Source organism: Dysidea avara, chromosome 10 (assembly GCF_963678975.1).
Source record: "Dysidea avara chromosome 10, odDysAvar1.4, whole genome shotgun sequence".
NCBI lineage: Eukaryota > Metazoa > Porifera > Demospongiae > Dictyoceratida > Dysideidae > Dysidea > Dysidea avara.
The window spans coordinates 29,423,579-29,436,402 of record NC_089281.1 but is presented as its reverse complement, the minus strand read 5'-3'; the positions used below and the strand labels follow the sequence as shown (position 1 = coordinate 29,436,402).

The 12,824-nt window shown below is 36.7% G+C and overlaps 1 protein-coding gene across 1 annotated transcript; it reads right to left on the bottom strand.

The window, feature by feature from the left end:
* Nucleotides 1-87: 87 nt before the first annotated feature.
* Nucleotides 88-11,106, bottom strand: LOC136267859 (prominin-1-A-like). Its single transcript, XM_066063025.1, has 23 exons — nt 10,789-11,106; nt 8,511-8,629; nt 6,504-6,709; nt 6,313-6,433; nt 6,202-6,265; nt 5,364-5,453; nt 5,101-5,303; nt 4,352-4,420; nt 4,242-4,305; nt 4,121-4,197; nt 3,785-3,870; nt 3,574-3,729; nt 3,375-3,525; nt 2,316-2,410; nt 2,174-2,264; nt 1,682-1,921; nt 1,342-1,428; nt 1,228-1,281; nt 1,066-1,149; nt 950-1,018; nt 810-899; nt 589-755; nt 88-242 (listed from the first exon to the last, which is right to left on the bottom strand). The coding sequence occupies exons 1-23, from the start codon at nt 11,102-11,104 to the stop codon at nt 227-229; spliced, it is 2,715 nt and encodes a 904-aa protein (XP_065919097.1). The 5' UTR covers nt 11,105-11,106; the 3' UTR covers nt 88-226.
* Nucleotides 11,107-12,824: the final 1,718 nt, after the last annotated feature.

Sequence of the window (12,824 nt, the reverse complement as noted above, 5' to 3'; positions counted from 1 at the left end):
CTAACCAATGTGCCAAAAAGGTAGGTTTCCAAGATCAGGTCACAAATGTGATTTGTTTATTGTCATGAATGCAACAGTATTCCCATGTGTGATTGATTAGGTCCATATTAAATGCAATAAAATACATTAAAACAGGTGAAATATATTCTGCATTAGTTATATTAATTCCTGAACAGGTCATTGATCAATTTGAAAAATGACATCACAACCTTGATTGACATCATTGTTATACTTCTTTCAGTCTAGACAAAAGAAAAATCATGGGATAAGAGCAACATTTTGACATATTGTTTAAAATTTGGTGATTGGTTGTTTGATTGCTTTATACTCCTTGCACTCGGCCAAAGACTATTTTTCATATAATAAAACATTACAACAAAATCCTAACAGGAGTGACTGTGCAATCAATGTACATTTGCTCATTGACTTTTAGCTACAACTTTTCTCTTGCCAATTACTACAACTAGACCTGTGGACACTCTTAGATGTGATCATTGCAAACTTATAAAGCATGCACTAATCAACATGCTCAAAGTGAAGGAATGGTCTTGCAAGAGAGGTACCACTTTTGAAAAAATAAAAACTTACTGAAAGTAAGAGGTCTCCTGGCCAGGGCTGTCAACTTGATCATATGGAACAACAGTTAAATATTGTGGTCCTTCCGTGCGTCTCAAGTAGTGTGACAACCAAACTGAAAACACCAATGATGGAATGAAGAACAAGACACACCATCCAATAGCCAGCCAGAATGCATTCTAAGTGAGATGATGGTAGTAATATGCAATATCCCTGGACAACTAGTCACATACTATTCCATCCACTGCGTCTTTACATGCTTCATAATAAAGATTACTATATGCGGCATAGAGTGGTTGACATCTTCCAATCTCATTCTCCAACTAACAACACAACAATTCTGTACTATGGTAATAGCCATGAGCATACTCACATTGTCTATAGCCCAGTTGGCAAAATCAGTTGCAAAAGTGATGACACGGTTGAGCACTATTTCAGTCCGCTGTTACATGTCATATAATAAACTTGTTCACAAATGTATAAACTTACATTTAGCACAAGTTGAGTACCATTTGGTCCATTTAGCTCAGCAACAGTTGCATTAGCATTAACAAGTATTTCCTGAACTCTTTCCTATAGAGAGATATGGCAAGTATATAATTATCATTATGGTATTATTATATTATTATGAAGTTGATGTCAAAAACTTACACTTAACTCTACTGCAGTTTCATTTAACATTATTATCTGTTGTTCAAGAAGTTGCTAAAATACACACCAGTTATGGTTACTAGTATACAAGATCAAAGTCATGTAGTAACTCACAGTACAGTTGTTGATTTCAGTAATTGTAGTTTGATTTATCCTGATAATTTCATCAATAATATCCTGAGTGTCATCAGCTAAGGCAGTCTACATTGGGTATAAGTGTTAGTCTGTTACTGTACAAGGAACACATGCACTTGGTTAAACGCTGTGGTATTGATGTGGCGACTATTTGGATTTGACCATAACTTGATGCTCGAAAAAAATGATGAAGTCCTTATTTTCAAAATTGATCACCGCACCACTTGAGTGTGGAAGGTGTGAAGTGACGTTTAACCAAGTAAATACAGTATGACAAAATCTAGGAACTCTCAGTCAAAAGTTCCCTTCTAATACTCACCTGACCTGCTATTACTAATCCATTACGTACTGTTACCAGTGTACTAATAGTACTATCAACAGTTAGTGTACTTATTTGAGATGTGATCTGAGTGATGTATGTGGCATAGTCAATGGCTTGTAGTCCTGCGTTAGTGAAGGAAGTGATACTGTTGCGTGCCTCTGGAGTTAGGATCTGATCAAGATCAAAGTTGATCTGTCCTCGCAAATCATCAAATAGTCCATCCAAGTTAGGAATTTGCTACACAACAAGATTGCATACTGTAACTGATTATAAGGCACAAATGATGAGAAAGATACTGTGTGAAATGAGATGCACAGTAATAATGATGGCATAAACTAGATAATGAGTATACCATCAAGCAGTACACAAGTGGCTTATGATAACCAGTAATACTTTAACAAGGCATAGGTGTTTACACTGTGGACTATAGTTTACTTCAGAATAATGAGCAACTATAGATAACACACAACAGCATGCACCTTCACTCACATTAGTAATATTGATAACACCATCTAAATTAAGACCTCGTCTCAGTCTGAGTCGAGCTACTTCATAAACAGCTTGATTAGCTCTACACCCACTATAACAAACAAACAACTTTAAAATATGACCAACACATTCTCCAACTCACTTCAACATATCAGTCACAGTCAATGGTATTCTGCTATCATCCAATATATAACAACCCAGTAAATATCCACCCCATAGGTCACTATTGTCTACAATCTAGAAAGTGTGATAAGCATACATTTAGTATATACAAGTTGGTCAATTAAAAGGTATTATTTATTTCAAATCAATTAAGTAAATCTATATATATAGCTCAAACAATTATACTCTTTTAGTTCTTTGCGAGCAACTACATACAATGCATGTGTGTAGGATTCTGAAAAGAAATTTTATCAAAGTCAGATAACGTACTGCTTACTTTTTCAAATGTTAACCTATATCAGAAGCTGTGAAAAAGTGAAAAGGATACAGGTTTCAGAAAAAATTCAACTTCAAAGATGGAAAAAAGTTGCTATGGTGCATGTTAATTTATTAACATCGCTGAAACTATTCCTTGGCCACCACCTTAAATTTGCTTTCACAACTTTTTGACCCTGCTTTTTGAGAGCCACTTTATTTTTTCACAGCTTAGTTGTTTTGTATCACTCTTTGAGACTTGCTTTGTACTTCTACTTTTTAAAAAAAATTTATTTGAAATACTTTGTTGCTTACAAGTTAGCAACCATGATTATATTTTTTATCACTCTATTAGGGGGTGGCTTGTTACATGGTTTTAGAAGTCACTTTACGGCCATGTCCATGAATATTTATCAGATTTGCACAAACTTAGTACAGGAATTCCACTTTATGTGTACCAAAGCATAGCACAAACAGATGGTGCAACTACATTTCATGACAGTTGTTGCAAAGTGTGTGAAAAGAAAAGCTAAGAAACATTTCAGTGGAGCATAGCTCGGGAATGGCTGGAACAATTTGGCATGTGGCCATGGACTGCCCTATCAACCTGGCAACTCTACTGAACTGTTTCATTCTAATTGGATAGCATAGACTCGGAGTTATGTATGCATGAAAATTACACTACTTTTTGTTCCACACTATAAAGCATCTCTGTACAGATAATACAAGGGTGCCCATCATTGATTTTTGATCTAATGTATATAAGCAGCTAATAGTATTTTACCCTTGAGTATAGCTCATAGCTGGGGATGTCATCATTTGGAGGATCTTCTGAAATAGAGTAGCAAACTTTGAGCATGTTGGCTCCCAAGAAGAATGTAATTGACGTCAACAATAAGAGGATAACAGCAAATATAAACATAAGAGGAACTCCACTGTAATGTTAACAGTATAAAACCAACAGCTTCTTAATCTGCAATTACCAATATATCAAGGTTATTCCACCATAGTGTGATGATTGTGTTCTATCAGATGGTTCAGTAGTTCTTCTGAACCCAACGGCTCCCAGTAGCAATCCCACAATTAATATTATTATTACAATTAATGTTAGTGAGCATATCGTAACACTGATGGCATAGCTGTTGATTTGATCATTGGTTATCAACATTTTCATCTTGAGCTATTCTTACTCACCGTGGGGTATCATACTTGTCAAGTTCCTCTTGAATATCGCTTGACTGTGTCCTAATATCTCCAACAAACCTCTCTTCATTGATAATCTAACAAAGATGGTTATAAAATGCACACAGTTTGTGTGCCAAGAGTATCATGAACATGGATTACAACTATGCAGCAAAACTTTTCTAAATTTTAAAAAGTTTACAAGGACTAATTTATAAAATATGTAGAACAGCAGGTAATTAAACCATTGGATCGTGCTATTAGCCATAATTTGAACAAGCATATGAGAGTGTCTCATCAGTGTGTCACTAGTGTCCATTACAAACCACTATAACATATCCAACTTACATTTCTCACTTCTCGTTCTATATCATTTGCAATGCTTCTAACAATGTCCCGAAAGATATTTGCTTGATTTATTATTTCTAAATGCACATGTAAAAGTTAGCAATACACTAAAAGGCCTAACCCTCTGCCGGGCCTTGTATTTGGTTCTTGATGTCACAAGGAATACTATAGAAAGTAGCATTGGCCTGAGAACACAGTAGACAGCCATACAACTAAGTGTCATTGGCTAACCTCAAGGACTTGTTCTTTAAGACCTTCAATGACCACAAGTCTATCCAACACTGAAGTGACATCATCAACCTGTAAAGCGTTTGTTGTAAGAAGCTGGTCCAATGACTTTACGTAGATTGATGTGACAACCTTGAAGACTACACTGAATTGCTTGACAATACAGTAATTATTTGGATTGGTTTTGTAAAATCTGGTCACGTGCCCAACAGACATGTTGAAAAACTATGGTATCTCAGCAATAAAGTGGAGGAAATTGCATAACAAAAGTATATTATGCTTAAAGTGGGAGCTTGCTAACTACCTCTCTAATCAGATTACCTTGTTGTGGTGACCATGTCAAGTAGGTCCAAGGTGTACTTCATGATCTCATTAATAAGACCACTTCATTATAGTGACCATATCAAGTAGAAATCAAAAGGAAAAAGGAGACAGATCCAGAAGGGGCCTCTTTTTAGAAAAGTCTAAATTATAATTACTTGGTGAGCTACTGATTAAAGTATTGTATGACATAAATGTTTATAAAAGTCACTTGAAACTGCTGTTATTCCAACACCTTCACAAACATGCGTCAGGTTACAATCATTGATGCTAAACTATTGCAGCTACTTTCAAAGACTTCAGCTGCTATTAAAATGGTATGCAAAGTGTTTATTTGCTATCGCATGGTACAGCTACAATTTCATTAACTTTTTTCCAAACTAGTATTCTACAGCTAGTAGAATAACTGATTACTATACACAGTTTCTTACCACTGCAAAGTTGACTGTTACAGTGTAACTTTGAGTTGGTATTGTATTACATGCAGGTACACCAGCAGCAACACAGCTTGTTTGTAGTGCTTGAAGCATCGCTGTTACACCATTTAGTTCAGTTTGTAGTCTTTGAGTCAAGTTTAGCAACTTCACTACAGTGCTATTGATTAGCCGTAGTGCAGCTACGGTGTTGTTAAGATCTAATACATTAAAAGAAGAACTGTTTAGTGTGTGTTGGGATTACAAATATATCTACATACCTGTGGCTAATTCAAGACTGCTGTTTATCAGAGGAGCAACTGCACCCTCAAATACATCCACCACAATAATGCCAATAGTTAAATGTGAATCTAAAGAGATGAGTAAAAGGCATACACTCACCAACACAATAAGTGCTTCATTTACAGCCATGCAGAAATGCCAAGGTATGAGTTTTAGAGGAAACTTTAATACCAAATTAGAATTTTTTGAACTTGAGTTTGTTTGGCACTAGTACACTACACAAACATAGATACAATAATAGTACATAACATTTAGATATGGGCCATGATACTGGTACCACTGCCTCTGCACATTTCATCCTCACTAGTTTCCACAAAAAAAAATTGCTCGTACTCACACACAAATGCGTAAGTGTTTTTGAAGTAATGCAATACAGTACATGCCTTGTAATTACAATGTACCTATGTTTCAATCGTACAACAGTTACCAAGCAGCTGGTAACCACGTTATGGTATCTTATGAATCAATCATTTCGCGTGGTGGCTATTATTACATATACAGAAATAGTAGACAATTTTGTACCATATATGCTATATATATAGCTGGATCGATTTGCAAACATGTTTCTTGTTTGCATGTGTAATCAAGTGTGTATAATAGGCAGAGCATAGCTGAAAAGTTGCTTGTGATCATGAGTAGTTAATATGGCGCACACACAAACATCCATTAAGTTAAGGAATTTTGTGATCCACTAGGAATCATTATTGATTTAATTGCTAGTTACTTGTCCAGAACGTATATACAAAAGGGTATGAATGAAATGAGCATATTATATAATTACAATTTAACCCCAACTCTACATGCACAAACACTTACTCTCTACTTGACACTGTACGAAGGTGTTTATTTCATCATAACGATCAATAGTTGCATTAGCTTGCTACATAAAGAACAATATCAACTAGCACAATATACCACATCTCCTACCATCTGTGTGTCATCAATAAAATTGAGCGAATCATCAATTGCTGTGTTGACAGTGGTATTAAAACCTTGAATGCTGTTATTCAGTTTCTCATTGGAAACAAAAGCAAACACAACACCAATGCTAGAAAAGTAGAACAAATCAATATCCAAAAGGTAACTACTATACAATTAATGGCTAAAATGAAACTTACAATAACAGGCAAACACAGAGGACTAGCATTATGTAGAGGATGAAACATCTTAAATCATTTTTGTCTCGATACTCTTGTTTTAAACTTCCACCACATTTGCCACAAAGTCGGCAGCAGCAGAAACAACAACCAACGATGATGAACAGCAGAGCAAAAACTGGTCCCAGACAAGTGACAACCAGTATGGGTGCCCACCACTCTCCAAACTGTATAGTGAACATAAACAAGATACACACATGGCAAAGCAAAGTCTTTTGGCTGTTTTATACATGGTCATGCATGCCTACCCAGAAACACACCCCTGTGCACTACCAGGAGCGCATCAAATCCTATGGACAAGGCAGCATGTAACTTCGTACAGAGCGAAATTCAAACATGGCTGCTATGTACTATAATAAGTAACTTTTAAAATTTCCTAATTATGCGGAGGCGCATGCTCGAATACGTCACGTTTCCACTGTGACAAAGCGAAGCTATGGAAATGAAGTTCAATAGCACGAAGAAGGAATATAGTAGCACAGGCTTAGCAGGACAGTCTTTATACAGTCAATAATCACGCAAAATTACTATTCCAAGCTTTACCTTCGACTCGACAATCTTCCTACCATAGCAACTTTGCTACCTTCACTCTAGATGATGGAGTAGCAGCCCATTCAGTGCATCCCTGTTGTGCGTAAGAATGATGTAACCAATTATATACGTAGTAACACTGGACGCCATGTTTGAATTTCGCCTGTAGTATTGGTAGTGTACGGAGTTACATGCTCCTAGGATTCGATGTGCTCCTGGCACTACTCAAGTGCTAGGAATCAGTGCAGGCTAATTCTCCTAGGGGCAAGTCTAACAGCCAAGAAGTAAAAAGCACACACCACACAAAAATTAGCCAAGCCACTATATATAGCTACTGTGATTAGTTATTTACAAAGAGCAACTGTTTCATACTAAGTCACTTCCCTGAATTTGGACATTTTATTCCTCTATACTAAGTTAATACCTAGCTAACTGATTAGCATGATATCATAGTGCTATAATAATATTGAAATTGTATTCTTGCTTTTGCACTCATTTTGTCCTGATGTCTGCTAATATTTTTATTTGAAGGAAGTGGTTACTGAACCGAAAGGTTTTTATTTTCACGTCTAACAGTTGTCCTGAGTATTCGACTTTCGTGTCTAGTAGTTGCCCAGAGCATTCGACTTTAGAGGCCACGAAAAGTAGTATTAGCATTAGGGTCAGGTTCAGCTTTGGTTTCTTCTTCATTTTTACATTACGTTCTTCTTACTACATATACTGAGATTACTACTTGAGTAACATATAAGATAGAAAAGTAAGGGAGGTCGGTAGCTAGCAGCGGTAGCACAGTGGTTAGCATACTTGCCTAAAGCTCCATTAGTCCAGGGTTCAAGCCCCGGCTGAGTTTTGTGTTGTTGTTGTTTTTTTTTCATTTAGTGACCTTTTTTGTCTAAGTTTTACTGCCGGTTCAATAGCCAGTACAGCTTATTGAACCGACTTTCGGTTCAGTATCCACTATCTTATTTGAATGCTGACCTACTGACCCTGTATACTCTTGAGACAAATGCTCTTGAGATTTTTGGCAGTGAAACAACTAATCAGCCTTATTAGGAATGATCATCAGAAATATTAGCTATTAAAGTGCGATGTAACACACATAATCAATAAGTGGGTGTGGCTCCACATAAGTATACAGGAAAACTACAATTCCGACATGCCCCCTTGCTTGATGCCTACAACGATAAGTAGGCATGTGCCAACAGACAGTAGCCTACAATCCCAATAAGTGGGCGTGGCTCCACATATTCCTATAGACAACAAAACATATTCCTGAATGGACATGGCTCCACATAAGCTTCTTAAGTCATGCAACTGTACACATACAATTGACCTTGTTTATTTCTGATATATCCAATAAAGTGGATTAGAATCACTTCATTTACAATGTTGATTCAGACCATATAGCTTGACATATCATAGTACACAACAACTTACGTCTTCTAGAACATCTTGTAGCGTGAAATCACCACTGCCTGTGCGCTGTTGAGTTGACACACAGCTTGATGTTGTAATGGGACTGTCTACTGAGGAATTCAGAACTGGTAAAATAATATCTGCACAAATAAAAGGAAAAATTATCAAACTGGATCCACTAAAACTAAATATAACACACGAATAATAGATTATGATACAGTAGCTATACGTAGTTGTATATTTATTTATTTATTTATTAATGCTTTATAGTACACACATACAAGCATGAGCTTAGGTACACACACAGATACAAGAATTGACAATACACATGGTGTACTAAAGGTCTGTAGGCTTGTTCCTACAGCCAAAAGTAGTAATTATAAAATAATAATAAAAGAACACATGATAAATTGTCTAAAACAGTGTGTAGTTAATTGAGAAATGATCAGTAACACACCGACTACAGGGACAGTGGTAGTGCAGTGTATGGGGGTTGAGGGGGTCAAAGTTATGAATGAAATGATTCCAGAAGTGGGACTTGACTCTGTTCCTGATAGTGTCAATAGACAGATTAACGTCAATTAATGGAAGCGCATTCCATAAGCGACAAATCCTTACAAAGTAAAAGTGTCGTTGCTTGTTAGTGGTGGAGGGATTGTGATGTAATTTGAAGCCTCCTGATCTGGCACTGGTAGAGAAGGAAATGAAATGGTGAATGTTGAAACTACTGGTTGGATTTTTGATAGATTTGATGAAAAACATGATGTCTGAAAGCTCAAAGGTGTACATTAATGGGAGAAGCTCTAGTTTGAGAAGTCTAGTTTTATAGTCGGAAATGTAATCGTTCAAAATATACTTTGTGGTTCGTCTCTGAAGATGTTCTAAGTTACTGATGTCTTTCACTAAATATGGACGCCAGATAGGGGAGCAGTACATGAGCTGAGACCTGATTAGAGATACGTATAGCTTAACTTTAGTCAGTGGTGGTATAGATGAACTGAAGGTTCTTCGTACAAGACCCAATGTCTTATAAGCTTTACTTAAAATGATGTCATGATGAGTTTTCCATTCAAGATTATCACTTAATGTAACTCCGAGACCTTTATGTGATTGTTTAATAATGATTATGTTACCACTAATAGTATATGATGTAGGAGACTTCCGGTTAAAAGATAAATGGCAGCTTTTAGATGAGTTAAAATGTAAATTAGAGGATGTACTCCAGCTAAAGAGGTTGTCAATGTCACGTTGTAACAGTTGTTCGCCAGGAGGTGTCTTAATGTGCCTGAAACATTTGGTGTCATCTGCAAAGAGTAAAGCCTCACTGTCAGTAATAGAATTAGGTAGATCATTCATAAACATGATAAAGAGAAGTGGACCGAGAATACTGCCCTGGGGTACCCCAGATTCAACGGATAAAAGATCAGAATAGCAGTTATTAATAGAAACAAACTGGGATCTGGTACTAAGGTAGGCTTGAAGCCAAAGCCACAAGCTACCTGAAATGTTAAAGTTATGAAGTTTGGACAATAGATAAGAATGGGAAACCGAATCAAAAGCCTTACTGATATCTAAGTAGATGGCATCAAATTGGTCACGAGAAGAAAATGCATTGTGTAGAAATAGAAGTAGCTGTTGAGTAGTAGACTGATTGCGCATAAATCCAAACTGAGCAGGGTTGATGTAGGCCGAAATGTGATCAACCATTTTGTTGTAGATGATACGTTCTAGAACTTTAGATGTATTACTGAGTAGAGAAATTGGACGGTAATTTTTCACTGAGGTGGGATCACCTGATTTAAAAATTGGAACAATCTTATGGACTTTCCAGTCTCTAGACAAGTATGAAAACTGAAGCGTTAAATTAAATAAATAGCAGAAAGGTTGATAAAGGGCTGTGGCACACCTTTGTAAAACAATTGGTGGTATTCCATCAGGTCCCATGGCTTTGGTGTTATCTAAATTAAGAAGAACGTTAAGTACTTCACTATCAGATATATTGAACTCAGATAACATAGTATGATGATCAATGTCATCAGGGCCGTACAGGATGGCTTGATGCTTTGGTGAATACTGAATAAAAATATTTGTTGAAAAGGGAGGCTTTAGCTGAGTCAGAGTTGGCAGAGATGGAGTCATAATAAACAGAACATGGAATACAATTGGAATTTGTTAAACTTCGAATGTACTTATAGATTTTAGAGTTGCTGTAGGAAATAGCTAGCTATGGTAGCAATATTAATTGATTTTTCGGTTTAGCTAGCTACGTACAGTGCAATTTGATAGGTCATACTCATACCATATGGTAAACTCCCACTACGAACGCTATCCACAAAAGAGTTTGCTATGCTAGTCCAACCCCTCAGTCCATCTGAGTCGTCATTCACTGACACACTGACTTGTCGGGTGGGTGGTAGTGATGCGAAAATGATTGAACCATTTTCAGCCAATGTGAAATTGAGTACTGTCGAAACTGCTGCTTCTTCTTGTATGGATAAACATAGCTCCGGCACAGAATCATGACCGCCAAGTGAAATATTACAACTGGTTTGACTGTCTACTAGACCTAAACTACAACTACACAGCGCGACTAGACACGCCCACAACACCTTCATCGTTATCATGTGACTTCTCAGCACGCGCTAGCGCCTATTCGGTTTTTTTTTTCGGACTGACATATGCCATAAATAAGGGTGACCATGCACTACTTTAAAAAAGCCAAGTTTGAATTACACCATTTAATTATCTGGAACAAAATTTCATTTAACATTATTGTCACTAAATCGTAATGCTTTTTGTCACACTGTAAAGCATTAGCTACTTCACTTTCCAGGCAAGTTTAGTTCTGTGTAATCTTTCTGTTACTTTATCTTGCTATGCAATCTCTATACAGGAGTTTGAGAACATAGCTACAAAGTACAAAATATAACAACTACGAAGTACTAAAACATAGACTAGCTAACAGCTAGGCAACAGCTAGGCAACAAGTGACAAGAAGTTGATAGATGCTCTGGCACAGATGGCTGTGAATGGTTGTCATAAAAATCCAGTTCATCAGTGATGAGTTCTTTTGGCAATTTGTTCCAACCTTAGCTACATATGAATAGGCCTAAGTCAAATATGCTCAAAATTTTTCCCAAAAATGCTTTCAGGAATTTCCCAAATTTTTCACCTAGCTATTATGCTCTCATTATGCTTGCATTATGCTCCTAGGTTAGCAACATTTCTTATTGTTACCTTGCAATTGGAAGATTTTAATCAGGGAATGCTCTATTAGAGTATTTCACTACAAAGTGACTGTTCTATTAGAGAGTATCGTAGCTGTGCAGTGCTCTAATGCAATTTGCTGCTCTATTAGGGACTATTTTCAAGGAATTAATTAAGCTCCATAGTTTGAAATATCTGATATGCTGGTATAGCACTCTAACCTATTTAATATACTTTTTATTATGCTGGCATATTTGATGCAGGCCTACATATGAAATAAATTCAAATAATGTGTGGTAGTTGATATATCAGACACCTGGGAGTGTTGGCAAAAGTTGGTGGACTTCGTGTGATGTGTACGTGGCTCCAAATGTTATTGGAGGATCAAGGGGTTGTGTAGTGTAATGGCAATGTACTATGATATTAGATATATGATTGACTACTGGAAGCAATGACAAAGATTGACAATGTTTAGAAATATGATCAATGAAGTTAGTGAACTGTATGAATGCCCGAACATGTTGTATCTTGGTCAGAGGGTCCCTATACAACTGAATGCTATCAAAATGCTGCAGGTCCCTATAATGCGTGACCCAATTTTAGAAAGATATAATTTTGGAAACTAAAAGGGGCTGACTGCTACACATATTTGACAATTGCAATTTTTACGCAGTTGTTCTACTCTACTAACTATAAGTGGACAAATTGCACAAGACATGATAACAACCGTTACCCCCTAGCAACCTGAACTTTTACATTCTTTATTGGTAATGACTAAAGAAACATCTTGTAAAGTTTATGTTTTTATCTGCTTTACCAGTTAGGCACTGGAGGGTGGACACTGGAGGAAAAGCCTGTAGGAGGTGTTTACCACAAGCCAAGGAACCTAAGCAAAAATCGTTGACTGAAGTGAAATGGGACAAATACCTAGAAGGGGTTCGAAAAAATTCATCCCTAGCCTGACTTTGATCCACAGGCCACAGATACCGGCCAAGCGCTATTATTATTTAGGAAGATCATGGACATTCTACATGTTGAGTACAGTAGTGTCACTAGATTTTAGTTGTAGATCTGATGCATCTTGTTATTCTGTCAGAAAGTGACAGAAGACCATAGAGAGTTATATAG